Source organism: Podarcis muralis, chromosome 16, assembly GCF_964188315.1.
Source record: "Podarcis muralis chromosome 16, rPodMur119.hap1.1, whole genome shotgun sequence".
In the NCBI taxonomy this organism is placed as follows: Eukaryota; Metazoa; Chordata; class Lepidosauria; order Squamata; family Lacertidae; genus Podarcis; species Podarcis muralis.
The window spans coordinates 2840255-2858531 of NC_135670.1; the positions used below are offsets into that span (position 1 = coordinate 2840255).

Here is an 18277-nt window from a genome sequence, read left to right on the forward strand (position 1 = left end):
AGCCCTGAGTGCTCATTGGAAGGACAGATCCTGAAGCTGAGGCTCCAAGACTTTGGCCACCTCATGAGAAGAGAAGACTCCCTGGAAAAGACCCTGATGTTGGGAAAGATGGAGGGCACAAGGAGAAGGGGACGACAGAGGACGAGATGGTGGGACAGTGTTCTTGAAGCTACCAGCATGAGTCTGACCAAACTGCGGGAGGCAGTGGAAGACGGGTGCCTGGCGTGCTCTGGTCCAGGGGGTCACGAAGAGGCGGACACGACTAAACAACAAGGCAAAAGTGAGAGGTTTTAATACACCTATGCACCAGGGTAAGTCTGGGGGCCGATGCAAAGAACCAGAGGGCCACATAGGGAGAAATCCAGTCACTTCAGAGCTTAGGGACCGGCAAGGGACAGCGCCAGGCCTTGAGACCCATGTTCTTGGGGATTACTGTTGGGCACCAGTGCGGTTGTCGTCATTTTAGGTGCCCAGCAATTCTTCCCCTCTGGGTTTTTGGGAAGGTCGGCGGTTCGAATCCCTGCGAAGGGGTGAGCTCCCATTGTTCGGTCCCTGCTCCTGCCAACCTAGCAGTTCGAAAGCACGCCAGTGCAAGTAGATAAATAGGTACCACTTCGGCAGGAAGGTAAACAGCGTTTCCGTGCGCTGCTCTGGTTCGCCAGAAGCGGCTTAGTCATGCTGGCCATATGACCCGGAAGCTGTACGTCGGCTCCCTCAGCCAATAAAGCGAGATGAGTGCCGCAACCCCAGAGTCGGCCACGACTGGACCTAATGGTCAGGGGTCTACCCTTCACCTTACCACTCAATGTCAATGACTCCCTCCCTTCTGTTTTCAATGCTGTAGCTGAATTGAATTGAGCTCCTGTGGGATCACAGAGTCATTGCAGAGTTGGGAGAGATGCTTATCTGTTAAAACAAGGCGTAGTTGTAACATTGGACTCCAGTTCCTATAAAGTGGTACCTCGGGTTACAGACACTTCAGGTTACAGACTCTGCTAACCCAGAAATAGTACCTCGGGTTAAGAACTTTGCTTCAGGATGAGAACAGAAATCGTGCGGCGGCAGCAGGAGGCCCCATTAGCTAAAGTGGTGCTTCAGGTTAAGAACAGTTTCAGGTTAAGAACGGACCTCCAGAACGGATTAAGTTCTTAACCCGAGGTACCACTGTAATCCCTGGGCACCATGGCCAATAGTTAGTGATGACAGCAGCTAACATCTAACCTCTGCAAGCAGCACCGCTTCTCCACTCACAACTCTGTTTTAAATCAGGGGTCAGCAACCTTTTTCAGCCGGGGGCCGGTCCACTGTCCCTCAGACCTTCTGGGGGGGCCGGACTATATTTTGGAAAAAAATAATGAGCGAATTTCTATGCCCCACAAATAACCCAGAGATACATTTTAAATAAAAGCACACATTCTACTCATGCAAAAACACGCTGATTCCCAGACTGTCCGTGAGCCGGATTGAGAAGTCGATTGGGCCGCATCCAGCCCCGGGGCCTTAGTTTGCCTACCCATGTTTTAAATGATCTTGGGACCAGTTTTACCTTGCCCCATGCATGGCCACTCAGCCTCTCTGATCTTTGGAACTCCCTACCTGTTGATGTTTAGCCTTTGCCGTATTCTTTTCAGCATGGACTGAAAGCGATTTTGGTTTAAGCAAACCTATCCAGACAAATAGATGTTGACATTTAATTTTATTTTTTAAACTTTTCTTTAAATGTTTTAATTTAAACCATTATAATCAGGCATTTTAATGATGAAAGGATAGATTCACCCAAGGCCTTTACCACATACCAATTTGGGGGGTGGGAGAGTGGGGGTGGTCAGAAAGTCCAATTCGTATAGGACTTTAGGGGGTGTTTTTTGGAAAAAAATCAATCTACGCGATTGTGGTGTGGGTTTTTTTTTTGTTCTTTATTAAAGGAAAATAAATCTGGAGGGAAATCAAAAATTACAAATAATAAAAACCAACCCAGATCGTATATTATAGCAGCCATTTAAAACTGTACAAACCCACTGTGCTGGGGACGAGGGAACCCTCGTTACGAAACAATCCTCTAAGATCAGGTTTTCCTCCCTCCCCCAAATATAGACGCTTCTAAATTATTGCATTACTGTTTAAAAAAGAACGAGAGAGAGAGAGAGACAGAGAGAGAATCACAGCTCCAAAGACCTAGGTATAAAAACCTCACCCTCAGGTTTTGCCCCCCAGGGAAACGGAACGGGGCAGGCTGGGTGGGGGGCACACAAAACAAGGTCGCGTTTTCAAGACATCCAGTTTTGAGAACCAGGTTCCAACAAAATGCCGTCCGTCTTGCCCTGACGGACACAGCGGCGCCTGCTACCAAACGCTTGAATCCGGATTGGGTTTTCATGTACCCAGAAGGTAGAACCGGGCGGTTTATTTTGTTATTGCGGCTTGAGGCCTGAAGATGCAACGGCCTCAGAGACCCCTGCTCCTTTTTTGCTCTCCGTAAATCTGAGCGGGGTGGTCAGCGGCCTGCGGACCCCTTCACAAGACGATTACCGGTCTGAATCACTTCATGCAACCTTCAAGAGAGGGAGAGGCAAAGCGGGAAACTCATCTGAGCCCAGAAGTTGGATAAAAAGGACGAAAACAAGGCAGGAGTTTTTTCCCCATCTCGGCCAAATGACATTTGAAAGATCTGCCACACCTTTGGCCCGCCAGATGTTCCCGAACTCCCGTTAGCCTTAGTGAGGATGGCCTGGGATGATGTGAATTGTACTCCAGCAACTTTTGGATGGTCAAACTGTCTCCACACCCGATCTGCAATGTAATGGCTAAATTTGACAACACAGGAGGCTGATTTCAAGGCTGTGCATTGATCCAGCTGCCGGTGGACACTGCAGATCAACTCATTCCACCGAATTCCTGACGCCCAGCGACTTCCGCAGTCCGAAGCCATGTTGAGGGTTGTGGGGAGCAAACAAGACGTTATCCCCACCCCTATTTGCCATGACTATAGCTCAAAGACATGGACGGTGTCGACGAAATATAAACACAAGCTCTTCCAAGAGAAAGATTTGCAGAAATAATTGGTTCAAAGACATTTGCATGAGAAAACTTCCAAAACAAAAGACCCACCAACTGGGAATGGAATCTGCGGCTCGAAAACGTGTCGTAAGTCAAACACGAAGTGGAAAACATGGGCACAACGGCTCAGCGGCCTCTGTCTCCAAGACCCACCGAGCTTGTGCAACCTGTCAATGTTCTGGCAAAGGTGATGCCTTGCTGCATTTAGGGGCAGGTGGAGGGAGGAATGAGCAGGAAAAAATACAGGGAAGCCAGCAGCCGAGATATTGGTCGAGCAGTAGAGGGGGAAAGGGGAGCGATCTTCCACAAATAAGATGGTCGCTCTGCTTTTGATGCTGGCTGCAATGCAGACGAGTTTCTTGAGGACTAGATGCCTTGTGTGTTTTCGGCAACACACCCAGTAAAACCTCTTGGACGTTTCTGCAACCACTGAAGCAAAGAAGCTAAGATCTCTCCTCTGACCCAGGGTGTATTTGGAAGACTTGTGCTGGCAGAAGGGATGAGCCTCCAGAGACTGCCAAAATAGTTGTGGACAAGGTGGTGCCAGCCAGGGGTGGTGGAAACCATCTTGCCTCACTTTTTTCCCCCCTGCTGAAGGTGTAATTTCCCCTCCCCGCAAAATGCGCAGCCCTTTAAGAAGGGCTCGTTTCAGTGCAAAACAGGGTGGCCAGCCAGGAACCAGCACTTTAAAGTCGTGTTGAAATCCCTGTTTTTTAGCGCCATTGTGACGATGACGGCACAGCGCCTGCTTTTGAGAGGGGGAGCCACAAGGCAAGCAAAGATGGGACCTAGCAAGACCTCGATGCCGGCACATGTGTATGCAGAAGTATAAAAGGCAGAGGTGCACATCATGCCTTTGATAGTGCCATTCCAAGCATGGCACAGCCAGTCGGTTCCCGCGTGAAACGAGTACATTAAGAGTGAGCCCTTCTCCTGGGACACATCCATGATAAGGCACTTGGTGCAAGGCCTGCAGAGGTTAAATTGGGGCACCTGGGTACTGTTAAAGAGGGCGTAGGGAATCCTTTTGGCCCAGCAGACCAGCTCTGACATATGGGTGGGGCAATGCTCCTGTCAATTCCCCTGATGTCGGGCTTTGACAGGTGGGCAGTCACACCCAACCCATCAGAGCTGCTTGTGCAGTGCTTCCCAGGCGCCTGACTGAGTTTGGGGAGCGCAAAGCCCTTTGTGATATCTAAACTTGGCCTTTCTCGAGGTCTGGCAAAAGCGCTTTTTGCAGGAAGTGGCTGCGCAGTCCCGTTTGCCTCACGGGGAACGCAGCTGTGAAGTGTGGCGATTCAGCCTCCCCACCCCATAGATTGGCTGTGCAATCAAGTTCCCCCTACAAGGAACTCTTCTGCGACCTCGCCACATCGACATGCCCCACACCTGATGTCACAGGTGGCTGCGGTTTGGGGCGGAAACAGCCTCGGGGGCTAAACGGAGATCCACGCCAGGCCACATCCACATCTGGCCTGTGGGTCAGAGGTTCCCCACGCACTGTGTTAAGGGGACAGGGTGGAAAAAGCAGCCCTTACTAAGGTTTGATAACGCAGCCGTATTCTGCTGAGCGACAACAGTTGCATCCTCCGACGCCCAGTCTTGTGCGAAACAGAGGTTTCCCAAGGAGAAGTCCAGAAAACCTGAAATTGTCATGGAGGCGTTCTTCCACGGAGTTCGGTGCTCACGTTCCTCCTTCGCCACGCCCCAACTGAAGACACGGCACAGCGATCGGCCCGGGAAGAAAAGTGGCAGAGGGGTGTGCATTTTGCAAACACGCCGACAGTCGCGCGCGAAGGATTGCGTGCGGTGCCTCCAACAGAGCCAGTGGTTGCAGCGGGGGAAATATCGTACCCTCGGCTGTTAGGTAGCGTCTTAGCCAAGCGAGGGCTCCAAACGGCAATCAGAAAAAAGAGCTATTGCTGTTCTTCCGTCCCCCTGACAGAGGAAACTGTCAGCATGGATCCGAGAAGAGTATCTTCAGAACTGGCCGTCCCAACAGGGTTGCGAGACCAGAGTCTGGCTTTGCTGTTGCTTTAGGAATCAGGAGTGGAAAACCCCACAGCCACGATGGGACATAGTTTATATACAAATAGGGAACGGGGAACCCATGGCTTCTCCAGATCTCGCTGGACTCCCAAAATCTGTCATTTGGGGCTGATGGGAAGTCCAGCAACACCTGGCTCCCACCATGGAGAAGACCATGGAGATTTCCCTCTCTTTAAAATTTCCGTGCTGGAGACGGCAGATTTCATGCGCTCATCAGCAGCCAAGAAGGTCGTCTGACACAGCCACCATCCAGCAGGGTCGGTCCTGGCCGATGGGAACTGGAGTCCACCAACATCCTTCAGAGGTTCACCATCCCTGGAAGGGGTTCCTCAGGCTTAGTCTTGGCCTCGTTCCCAACGCAGAACCCAAAACGCCTTGAAGAGAAAGCCAAGGATTGGTGCTTCACCGATGGAAACTGGGAACACGGTTCCCTCCAGATCTTATTGGCCTACAACTCCCATCAGCCCCAGCTGGGATGGCCAAGGGTCAGAGGTGACAAAGAGCTGTCTGCAGGGCACCAAGTCGGCTACCATCGCTTGGTGGCCCCAGCCAGATCCTCTCTCCCTGCAAAATGAAAGGACCGACATTTTGGGAACGGTTCGGAACAGAGCTCCAGTTCTGCGAAATGGCGGCTGGTTACCCGGGATGGTGGTAACACAAGCTGGTTCTAATTTACGCTGCTCCAGTCAGCAAGAAGCTTAAAATGGAGGTAAGTCCTATGGACCTCGCCATCGTCGCTTCAATGGCTGCTTGCCCAATTTCTGCGTCAAGGCCGTTGCTCGTGTTGCCATCCCTGGGCCATCCGAGGAAAATCCCAAACGACGTTTCAGAATCCCGTTGCTGAAAGATTCATCTTCACTTCCTGGGCGAGACAGTTTCAGGTGACGCATTTAGGAGAGGTCGTCCGAGGATGTGAACGGGAAATTCCGGAAAGAGGAGCAGGGCAGATGTCCAAAGATGAAGCAGGGATCAGCTTCGAGGGTCTCGGTGGCGAGAAAAATCTATAAGCGGAGATAGCTGCCCAGCGGAAAAGTCACAAGTCATCTCTTCCCATCCCAAGCACCTGGTCTTGAAGACTCAATAGGAGGGTCAAGGGCACAGCGATCAGAATCAGTAGTTAAGGCCACCTGAGGATCTGTTTTCTGCAGACCCATATATACATGTACCGCAAAGGGGGGGCGGCTCCAGGTCCCCACCTCCCCCCAGACACATTCCACTATCTCCCCAGATCCCTCCATAAAACATTATTGCACATCCAAATTTGGAACACATGCAGAATTGACATACATACACAGGCCCTATATATCTATATCTATATCTATATATATCTATGTACACATACATATGCAGAAAATTAAAATTTTGGTTTAGAAAAAGCAAAAAACTGGAAGATTCTATTTCTTAATCATTCACCAGTTGCCCTGAGAACCAGATCGAGGGGGATTTAAAAAGAGAGAGAGAGAGAAAGTTCTGTCATCATTTCCGTTTTACGACCGGCCTCTCGCTGCCCCATAGCAAGCAAAGAAAAAGAATTAACATAAAAATATATCCTTCACTTCGATAAAGAGGTCTGTTTCCATCTTCAGGCACACAACATTTCGGGGAGGAGAATCTTCCGGCTGCTCCGCCAGGGACCGGCAAACGCGAGGACGGCACTTCGGACGGGTTTCGAAGTGTTTTAAAAGTTCAGGCGTTCCGACGGGATCCGCAAAAAGGGTCGGCCGGAAGTTGCTAACAGGAGCTGGTCTGGAGGTTCCCTTCCGTCAGAAGCGAGGCGATGGAGGACGGGCCGTAGGCGCTGTCAAACTCCTCATCGGAGCTCAGGTGGTCGTCCTTCAGGGAGGACTCGGCTGTGGACCGGGCTGCCTTGCGCCTGGTGGAGAAGGGAGAGAAAGGTCAGGGGCCAGATTTCCATTCCCTAAGAACCTGGGAATCGAGGTAGACTGCCTCTGGGGCTGGAGGTTCCATAGGTACATCAAAGAGCCATGCACCTGGGCCAGGCCAAAGGGGGTCTATCTAGGCCAGCATCCTGTTCTTGCAGCGGCCAACCGGACGCCCCAAAGAGAAGAATAATAATAATAATAATAATAATAATAATAATAATAATATTATAATAATTTATTTATACCCCGCCCTTCCCGGTTCAGAAACCGGGCTCAGGGTGGCTAGCAACAAATTTAAAAGACTTAATTGTAAAAGCAGCATAAAATACAGTATAAAAACATGAATAACAATAAAATTCAAAGTTCAGAAATCAATTTAGGGGAAATCCATCTAATAAGCATTAAATAATCCCCAGGGCTAGCTGGCTGAATTGGTCCTACTTGGGCCAGCGAGGCGGCCAGGGGAGAATTAACTGTGGGGTCAGAGCGGGTGATCTTCATAAAAGGGGAGGGAAAAGAAGGGAAATAAAAGATCAGGCTGAATTCAAATTAAAGGCCAGGCGGAATAGCTCTGTCTTACAGGCATGGCGGAAGGAGGTTAAATCCCGAAGGGCCCTGGTCTCATGGGACAGAGCATTCCACCAGGTCGGAGCCACCACTGAGAAGGCCCTGGTGGAGGATAGTCTGACTTCCTTAGGGCCCAGGACTTATAAACTATGGTTGTTCATGGACCTTAAGGTCCTCTGCGGGGCAGACCAGGAGAGGCCCCCAAGCAAGACCCATTTCTTCAGGACCCACAAAGGGTCGGCCTTCCTTACCAGAGGTCCTTCTCCAGGGACTTGATGCGGCTCTGGAGCTGCTCATTGGTCTCGTGCTGCTCCTCCAGCTCCCGCAGGGCCTTCTTGCGTGCAGCTTCCAGCCGCTCTATCTCCTCTTCTGCCTCGTCCACTTGCCTCTTCAACGCCTTGACCCTCAGGCTTAGCTATGGGAGGAAGGAAGGAAGGCCTGCTCAGTTTGACTCAGGGGTAGCAGCAGGGAGATCTGGGATGCCCTGGCAACTGAAGGGCCCAGCGGAGACCTCATAAATACATGCTGGCTAATTTAAACCCCCCGTAAGGAGTGGAATCATCATACAGCAGGATCTTTTGCCTTTAAACTTTCCACTGCAGCAGAACCTGTCCTTTGGAACTCCCTGCCAATGGACACCAGGGAGGCAGCCTTCGCTGAACTCTTTTTTTTAAATAATATTTTTATTAGGGATTCCAACATAACAATTTTAACAAAAATACATCATCCACATTATTCCCCCCACACAATTTCCCTCTCCCCCCCAAAAAAGAAAAGAAATGATATATAATGAACTGAAAAAAATGTTTAAAATGACATTTGTAAAAAAAACCAGAACCATTTTTGTTAGGGACTGTAGGACAAGACCTGCCAAGAAAAACATAGAATTTATTTATGTATGCTACAACAGCAGCAAGAGTCTTGTTAGCACAAGGATGGAAGAATGAGGAAATCCCAACGAAAGAGGAGTGGCAAGAAAAACTGATGAGCTATGCGGAACTGGCTAAATTGACATACAAACTGCGTGATAAGGACAATCGTGACTTCAAGGAAGAACTTTTTACAAATTATCTAAAAAGACAACAAAAAGATCTGGACTCCTTGGCAGGTTTTGAATAAACACCCACAAACTTATTAGTTGAATACATGATAGATAAGGCAAGAATAGGGACAATTTTATAATACACAGAGAACAATATGTGCAAAGAAACCAGAGAGGGGAGAAAATAATGTAATTGAATATTTGGATTGATAATTTGTTATGTTGAAATGGTCTAATAAAAATATTTTTTTTAAAAAACAACAACAAGAAAGGCTAGTTGCGGTGGTCCAAGATTTCAGAGAGGGACATCTTTTTACAGTCCTGCCTAGAGATGCCTTTGGGGGTCTTCTGAGCCCCCCTGCCCACCCCACCCCAGCTCACCTGGTCCTTCTGGTCGTTGACATGCTGCCTCTCGTCATCGATCTGGATGGTCAGTTCCTTGACCTTCCGCTCCAGCTTGCGGTTCGAGGAGACCAGGACGCTCTTCTCCCTGTGGCGACAGGGAAGAAAAAGGGGGGAGCTGATTTCTGAAGAGTCTGGTCACTGAGCTCAGCACTGCCTCCACTGAGCGGCAGCGGCTGTCCAGGGCTTCAGGCAGGGGACATTTCCAGCAAAACATGGAGGTGAATTCTGCTGCTGGAGGAGACTCTTGAGAGTCCCATGGACTGCAAGAAGATCCAACCTCTCCATTCTGAAGGAAATCAGCCCTGAGTGCTCACTGAAAGGACAGATCCTGAAGCTGAGGCTCCAAGACTTTGGCCACCTCAGGAAAAGAGAAGACTCCCTGGAAAAGACCCTGATGTTGGGGAAGATGGAGGGCACAAGGAGAAGGGGACGACAGAGGATGAGGTGGTGGGACAGTGTTCTCGAAGCGACCAGCATGAGTCTGACCAAACTGCGGGAGGCAGTGGAGGACAGGAGGGCCTGGCGTGCTCTGGTCCAGGGGGTCATGAAGAGTGGGGTACAACTAAACGGCTAAACAACAACAACAATGGAGGTTCTGGGGGTCTTCCGCAAGCAAGGCAGGTGCTGTGTTGCTTGTCCGAGGCACAGAAGGGGGAAAACTTCGGTTCTCGGGGTGTCGCTGAACTACAACTCCCATCAGCCTCTACCTCTCTTTTAAATCAGAACCAGTGAAGGCGGTGAAGGTCCTGTGTGAGTGCCTGGAGGCGGATGGAGGATGGATGGCGGCTAACAGATTAAGGCTGAATCCTGGCAAAGCAGAAGTAATGTTCTTGGGGGACAAGGGGCGGGCGGGTGTGGGGGATTCCCTGGTCCTGAATGGGGCAACTGTGCCCCTGAAGGACCAGGTGCGCAGCCTGGGAGATATTCTGGACTCACAGAGGTCCATGGAGGTGCAGGTCAATTAAGTGTTTTAAAAGTGTTGTTAGCTGCCCGTAGCCTGGTTTTTGAACCAGGAAGGGCGGGATATAAATAAATTATTATTATTATTATTATTATTATTATTAATCACTGAGCAGGGTATCTGAGCCCCGGTTTCCCCCATGACACTCTGACCGCTACCCCACACTGCCTCTCCGCGACTTACCTCTCTTCAGCCTGGAGTTTGTCCTGAAGCTCTTGAATGCGCGATTCCAGCTGGGAGACGTTGGCGCTGGGCTTCTGAAGGACTTCGCTGCTGGCGAGGCGGCTTTTCAAGTCTTTGTTCTGGAAAGAGAGATTTGGAAGTGGGGATATTTAGAGAGGAAATGACCAGTGGCCAGGGACAAGTTCCCGCATGACCTGTATTAAGTTGTGGGTGAACATATCAGACGACACAGCGATTCTTCAAACAGCTCTTGTTTATTCACAGGCCAGGACAGAACTGAACTGAAGGGTTCAGCCAGCCTGCTTATATAGAGCTCCACTACAACACAACTGTAACCACTTTCTGTAACTATCCAATCACTGAATGTCACTTTCAATCCCTTATTTGCATATGTGGACCTGAGTGAAAACTATCTACAGTATCCCCCTGCTGGCCCAGGGTGAGAACTTCAGTACATAACAATCTGGAAGGGACTTCTGTGGAAGTCACCTTTTGCCACCTTTGCTCTGACAAAACACTCTCTACAATATCCTTTTTGAGATGAGGGGACCAGCCTTTCAGAAGGTCTTTGCATGCATGGGGAAACTGAGGCAGAAAAGGACTGGAAAGCACAGTGCTCTGATCTGTGTTGGACCAATAGTTTCATTAAAAGCCTCTTGCAGAATTAAGAAACCAGAAGACTTTCTACTTGGAATAATAGGATTGGAATTGCCCCAAAATAGATGGTAGGTTGTTTTCGTATGCCACCACAGCGGCAAGACTTTTACTGGCCAAAAACTGGAAATCGCAAGAGACACCAACAGTAGAAGAATGGCAGATGAAGATGTTGGACTTTTCGGAGCTGGCCGATCGGACTGGAAGAATCCGCGACCAGAAAGAAGAGGCGACACAAGAGGACTGGAAGAAATTCAAAGAATAGCTAGCTAAATATTGTAATGTAAGATAAACAGAAAATTCCTGGAAGTAACAAATAGGCTTAGGAGCAGAATAAGAATATATGTCAGTAATTATTTTGGATTTCAGTATTAATAAAGGAGAAGAAGTTAAATGAAAGAAGTTAATATTATTAGAAATAAGAATTTGGAGAACTGCTAAACAGGCAATATAATGAAATTCAGTTAGAGGGGATTTGAGGAAGTCAGTTATTAATGTAATGAAATTAGGAATTTGAAGTAATAATTTTTCTTTGTGCTATTTTTTGTTGTTGTGTGTTTTTTTGTAAGGTTTTTCTTTTTACGTGATAAATGCGAAAATCAATAAAAAAAATTGGGGGGGGGGAGCCTCTTTCAGGCGGCTTCTAGCCGAATCAGCAACTTGAGGTTATAAGCAAAAAGATGGAGAGCAAACACAGAAACACACACACACACACACACACACACACACAAACACAAACTCCGGCTGCACAGGGTTATGTAACGTCCCGGGCCAGGCTGAACAAAATTCCCCTCCCCGCTTCAGAAAGCAGGAATTTTGATTAGCAGAGTTACATAACAGTAATAATTGCTTTCCCCTTGCTTTGCAGTGCAGCCAAGGTGGGTGATAGTGGGAGGCCGTGTTTAGCTGCTTTTCTTTATGAGAGAAAGAGAGCGCAAAGCCTCAGGAGGAATGCAAAAAAGAGCTCCTGTTCTCTCTCATCTGTGTTCAGACATGTTTTGGGCCACAGCTCCCAAACAGTAGCACAGACAGGGAAGCGCAGCCCCGAGAGACCTCTGCCAAATCCCATTAGAAATCCGGTTTTTGTTTAATGGGTCCTGAATGGGGCAACTGTGCCCCTGAAGGACCAGGTGCGCAGCCTGTGAGTCATTTTGGACTCACAGCTGTCCATGGAGGCGCAGGTCAATTATGTGTCCAGGGCAGCTGTTTACCAGCTCCATCTGATACGCAGGAAGAGACCCTACCTGCCCACAGACTGCCTCGCCAGAGTGATACATGCTCTGGTTATCTCCCGCTTGAACTACTGCAACGCGCTCTGTGTGGGGCTACCTTTGAAGGTGACCCGGAAACTACAACTAATCCAGAATGCGGCAGCTAGACTGGTGACTGGGAGCGGCCGCCGGGACCACATAACACCGGTTCTAAGAGATCTGCATTGGCTCCCAGTACGTTTCCAAGCACAATTCAAAGTACTGGTGCTGACCTTGAAAGCCCTAAACGGCCTCGGTCCTGTATACCTGATGGAGCGTTTCCACCCCCATCATTTAGCCCGGACACTGAGATCCAGCGCTGATTGCCTTCTGGCGGTTCCCTCCCTGCGAGAAGTGAGGTTACAGGGAACCAGGCAGAGGGCCTTCTCGGTAGTGGCGCCCGCCCTGTGGAACTCCCTCCCACCAGATGTCAAGGCAATAAGCAGCTATCCTATCTTTAAAAGACATCTGAAGGCAGCCCTGTTTAGGAAAGTTTTTAATATTTAACGCTGTATTGTTTTTAATACTTGATTGGGAGCCACCCAGAGTGGCTGGGGAAAGTCAGCCAGATGGGCGGGGTATAAATAATAAATTATTATTGTTATTATAAGAGGAAGAGGAAAGAGGCTAGTCCTCATGGTGGCCGAGAAAAACGCAGGGGCCTATCGGAAAGAGGCTTTGTTTCAGGCCGCAAAGCAACCTGAGTTTTGGGCTAATACTCCACGGCTGGTGCAAAAGGATAGCAGGCAGGCAGGCAGGCTGGACTATTAGGGAAATGGTAATATGAATAATAATCCTAAATTAACTGCAGTGAAATGAGGACCCCCTACAAAAATTGACACCGCAGCAGGCAAGCTTCCCTGTTCCACAGAACGCCTCTCCGGGCGATCCCTCCCTTTCTGAACATCCAGAAATGAAGAAGCGCTCTGCTGAGCTCAGAGGCTTGCTCACCGCTCTGCAATGTTTCGAAACAAACCCGTCCTGTTGCTGCTTAAAACTAGGAGTAATGTAATGCGTTAATTAGTAAGCGTTTGGTCATTTGGCCCAATTAAGGGCCAAACGAGGCACGAGCCTGTTCACGCCCTTGTCTTCCTTCCCCGGGGACGAAGAGGGAGGGCTCCGAGTGCGAGAAAACGGGGCGGCGAGGAACAGGCTCAAATATCCCCTTCCTTGCTCCCCAAATTCAGTTTTATTCCTCACATAGAATAGTAGAAGTATAGAGTCTGGAGGAACTCTAGCCGAATCCCCCGCAATGTCTTTTTTAAAAGGCCCAGGTGTGAATGTGGCCCCCAGACCCCTTCCCTTGGCCCCTGGGACTCTCATAAAGGGTGGAGAAAGCAGTTCAGAGCATGCAATGCCTGCCACCAATTTGCTTTTCGCTATCTAATGTGGCTTTAACTGATGTCGCTTAAGTTAATCACTGTGCTTCCACCATCCACAGATCTCGCGGTGTGAGAGGGGGTGGTTTAATAAATGCAATTTTAAAATCCAGTAAAATTCCAGGAAGGAAAGGGATCGGAAGCACCCAGCCGCACCCCTTGCAACTTTTTCATAAAAGGTAAAGGGACCCCTGACCATTAGGTCCAGTCGTGACCGACTCTGGGGTTGCGGCGCTCATCTTGCTTTATTGGCCGAGGGAGCCGGCTTGCAGCTTCCGGGTCATGTGGCCAGCAGGACTAAGCCGCTTCTGGCAAACCAGAGCAGCGCACGGAAACTCCGTTTACCTTCCCGCCGGAGCGGTACCTATTTATCTACTTGCACTTTTGACGTGCTTTTGAACTACTAGGTTGGCAGGAGCAGGGACCGAGCAACGGGAGCTCACCCCGTCATGGGGATTTGAACCGCCAACCTTCTGATCAGCAAGCCCTAGGCTCTGTGGTTTAACTCACAGCGCCACCCACGTCCCTTGCAACTTTTTCATAAAGGTAAAGGTAAAGGTACCCCTGCCCGTACGGGCCAGTCTTGACAGACTCTGGGGTTGTGCGCCCATCTCACTTAAGAGGCCGGGGGCCAGCCTGTCCGCAGACACTTCCGGGTCACGTGGCCAGCGTGACAAAGCTGCATCTGGCGAGCCAGCGCAGCACACGGAATGCCGTTTACCTTCCCGCTGGTAAGCGGTCCCTATTTATCTACTTGCACCCGGGGGTGCTTTCGAACTGCTAGGTTGGCAGGCGCTGGGACCGAGCAATGGGAGCGCACCCCGCCGCGGGGATTCGAACCGCCGACCTTTCGATCAGCAAGCCCTAGGCGCTGAGGCTTTTACCCACAGCGCCACCCGCGTCCCTACTTTTTCATACTTTGGCTCAAATGCAAGAACTTAAAAAAACCAAAACTCTTTGCATGGTAGCTGTGATTCCTGGATTGGACTAAATGGCTCCTGAGGTTCCTTCCAACTGCACAATTCTATGATTCTGCAGGCACTATTAGTCATACACAAGAGTAGACCCATTTGAAACTAATGGGCTGAGTGACTCATGTCTATTAATGTCAATGGGCCTCCTCGGAACATGACTAACACTATAAAATCCTACGGCTGCAGGCCTCTTCCCATACAACCCGGAGCAGAGTGGAAGTTTATGCAAGAAAGCTTCTGATCTGTCGCTTTAAAAAACAAACAAGAGCCATCCTGCAACTGCTGGTTTTCGGCGCTGTAAGAAAGCTTCCATTCCCCCCCCCCACCCGCAAAAAGGAATGTTGGGAACTATAGTTTGAGGGTGCTGGGAACTGTAGCTTTGCAAGTTCCCAGGATCCTCTGGGTGGAAATAATGTGCTCTGAATGTATGGCACATGGGCCAGTCTAAAATTTGTGGCTCTCCAGGGCTCCAACTCCCAGCAGCCCCTGGGGTTGCTGGGAGTTGTAGTCCGGCGGCGCCCAGAGGACCGCAGATGTTGTAGTCCCGTCCCTGTTGTGAAAGAAGCAGGCTTCACACACACAGGCAAGACGTAGCTCAGCTTCTCGTGAACCTGGGGGCCTGGGAGAGGAAAGTCTGTTTGCAAAGGACAATTGCAGGGGGTTGGTCTGAATGACCTTGTGGGGTCCCTTCCAGCTCTGCAATTCTACAATAAAGGTCTCTACGGGGAACGCTCTGAGCCGCACGTGGCCGGTGTCCAAGCAGAGTGTCGCCGGGGCTGTTTTCGCCCTCGTTAATTGCACGGCAACAGCAGCTCATTTATTGAAATGACTCAGGGGGGTTGGATTTAGAAATGGTGCAAATTACATAACCTGTCTTGTCACCCCACCCCCACCCGCTACAAGCCCAGACAGGCAGGGCTCCTGCAGACACCGAAGGCAGATCTGGTGGGGAAAGAGACTGCTGGGGAAGTTTCCAGGTCCAAACCCGATTCCGGACAACAACTGCTTTGAACAGTTGAGGACAGGATCACACTTCAAAACGACCTTGACAGATTAGAGAACTGGGCCAAAACAAACAAGATGAACTTTAACAGGGAGAAATGTAAAGTATTGCACTTGGGCAAAAAAAATGAGAGGCACAAATACAAGATGGGTGACACCTGGCTTGAGAGCAGTACATGTGAAAAGGATCTAGGAGTCTTGGTTGACCACAAACTTGACATGAGCCAACAGTGTGACGCGGCAGCTAAAAAAGCCAATGCAATTCTGGGCTGCATCAATAGGAGTATAGCATCTAGATCAAGGGAAGTAATAGTGCCACTGTATTCTGCTCTGGTCAGACCTCACCTGGAGTACTGTGTCCAGTTCTGGGCACCACAGTTCAAGAAGGACACGGACAAACTGGAACGTGTCCAGAGGAGGGCACCCAAAATGGTCAAAGGCCTGGAAACGATGCCTTATGAGGAATGGTTGAAGGAGATGGGTACGTTTAAGCCTGGAAAAGAGGAGCCTGAGAGGAGATATGAGAGCCACCTTCAAATATCTCAAGGGCTACTGCATGGAAGATGGAGCAAGCTTGTTTTCTCCTGCTCTGGAGGGTAGGACTCGAATCCATGGCTTCAAGTTCCAAGAAAGGAGATTCCATCTAACATCAGGAACAGCTTCCTGACAGTGAGAGCTGTTTGGCAGTGGAACGGGCACCTTCAGGAAGTTGTGGACTCTCCATTCTTTGGGTGGTGGGGGAGCAGAATCAGCCAGTTATTATCTGTATAACTTTAAAACTATACGCAGTGGCAGTGGGAGGAGGAAAGTGAGACGATCCCTTCAGCCTCCGATCGCTGAGTCGGCAAAGAGAAGATGCAGACCTGACCGAACACGCCAGCGGCAGCCTCACCTGTCTTTCCAGCGAGATCTTATCACACTCCAGGTCCTGCCGCACGGAGCGCTCTTGGAGGAGTTCGGCCCGCAGCTGGTCAATCTGGAGGGAGACAGAGATGATGATGATGATGACGATGATGATGATGAGCATAAGGTTTTGATAGGGGACAGGGTTGTCAGCAGAAGATCATTATTAGAGGCCTTACAACTCAATAGGCTGAATTCTATGCTACCAACGGTTCAGGAATGATCAAATTACTTTAATAGTGGCTGAATTTTTTGAGTGCTGTCCATGTAGAAAGACTGGGCCATTATAAAGAGATTTAGTGGTTCTCAACTGATCGGTGATGTGGTAGTGTTGTATTGTATTATTTACGCAAATTGATTTCCTCTGGAGTTAAAGATCTGACTGGGACAAACCTTGTTATGCTGAGCTCGTATTTTGCACAATTTGTATATGCCTGAGTAGGGTTAGCATTGATACAACCCAAAGATTTTATTTTCACAAGTCGTTGAATACTTATCTATTTATTGCATTGATGCGCCAAGGAACAGGGGTTTCCCTAACAACGTTTGGCGCTTGTAGCAAACTACAGTTCCCGGGTTTCTTGGGGTGGGGAGCTGTGGCTGTATAATAATAATAAGGCGGTATAATAAAAGCTATTTTAATGGATGTGTGATTGCAGCCTCCCTAAGGGCAGTTTGACAATGGACAGGAGCGGGCATCCCAAAGAATTCTGGGAGTTGTAGTCTGTGCTGCCGAGAGACCCCGAATTCCCTCGCAGGGTTACAATTCTCAGAGCCCTCTTCGCAGGGAACTCTGGGAAGTGTAGTTCCATGAGGCACCCCCAACCTTCGGCCCTCCAGACGTTTTGGACTACAATTCCCATCATCCCTGACCACTGGTCCTGTTAGCTAGGGATCATGGGAGTTGTAGGCCAAAACATCTGGAGGGCCGCAGGTTGTGGGTGCCTGGGATTTTCTAACAACTCTCAGCACCCTCAACAAACTACACTTCCCAGAATTCCTTGGGGTTTAAAGTGGCACAGCGCTGCTTTAGACGCAGCCCGCGTTTTGCAAGCAGCCAAGATGTCGACAGGCACCATCTCCCCCACCTGGTCTCTCGTGCGGTTGATCCTCTCCGTCAAGAGTTCCACCGTGTTCCTTTCCTCGTCCAGCTCCACTTCGAGGCGTTTCGATTTGTCCTGAAAAGGCCATTGTACGCGTTTAATCAAACGTTATCTGCTGTCCCGCCCGTGAGTGCAGGTATCATTCAGGCAATGACATAAAGGCGGCGCATTGAGCTGGCTTCAGAAATGTCACTGAAGCTTTGGAACTGTGTGGGGAAAGGCCACAATAAAATGTTGTTTGCAGGGGGGGGAACCCAACCCTGAGCAGAATAAAAGAAAGTATGACTTTAATAATAATCTCATTTATATACCAACTTTTCCTCCAAGGAGCTAATTTTTAAATTGTATTTTAACCTGTATTTTAAATTGGTTTTCCTCCCCTATTATGTTTTTATTGTAATTTTACTGGTGTTAGCTGCCCTGAGCCCAGCTCTGGCCAGGGTATAAATAAATAAATAAATAAATAAATAAATAAATAAATAAATAAATAAATAAATAAATAAATAAATAAATAAATAAATAAATAAATAAATAAATAATAATAATAATTTTTATTTTCATTATTAATTATTATTATTATTATTATTATTATTATTATAATTAGCTTCCTGTGAGCTTCCTGGCTGTGGACAGAGATTTGAACCCTGGTCTCCCAGGTCATAAATCTTACAACCCTAGCCAGTGGGGTGCCGTGGCCAGAGTGTGGGACTACCACCTGGGAGACCAAGGTTCAAATCTTGACCTTGGGCCAACCCGCAGTCTCTCAGCCTGGCATTACAGGGCTGCTGAGAAGATAACATCAGCAGAGGTAAGAATTCTACAAGCCACCTGGAGCTCCCTGGAGGAAAGGTAAAGGGACCCCTGA

The 18277-nt window shown here is 49.0% G+C and overlaps 1 protein-coding gene across 2 annotated transcripts in view; it reads right to left on the reverse strand.

Moving 5' to 3' along the window:
* Positions 1-1895: 1895 nt before the first annotated feature.
* CGN (cingulin) overlaps positions 1896-18277 on the reverse strand; it is a 68236-nt gene continuing 51854 nt past the window's right edge. For both annotated transcript variants that reach the window (XM_077920497.1, XM_028708975.2), the window contains exons 16-21: positions 17398-17487; positions 16299-16382; positions 10148-10266; positions 8980-9088; positions 7808-7971; positions 1896-6979 (exon numbers count right to left, since the gene is read on the reverse strand). In XM_077920497.1, coding sequence (XP_077776623.1) covers positions 6838-6979; positions 7808-7971; positions 8980-9088; positions 10148-10266; positions 16299-16382; positions 17398-17487 — 708 coding nt within the window. In that variant the 3' untranslated portion in view covers positions 1896-6837. The remainder of the gene's footprint in view (positions 6980-7807; positions 7972-8979; positions 9089-10147; positions 10267-16298; positions 16383-17397; positions 17488-18277) is intronic.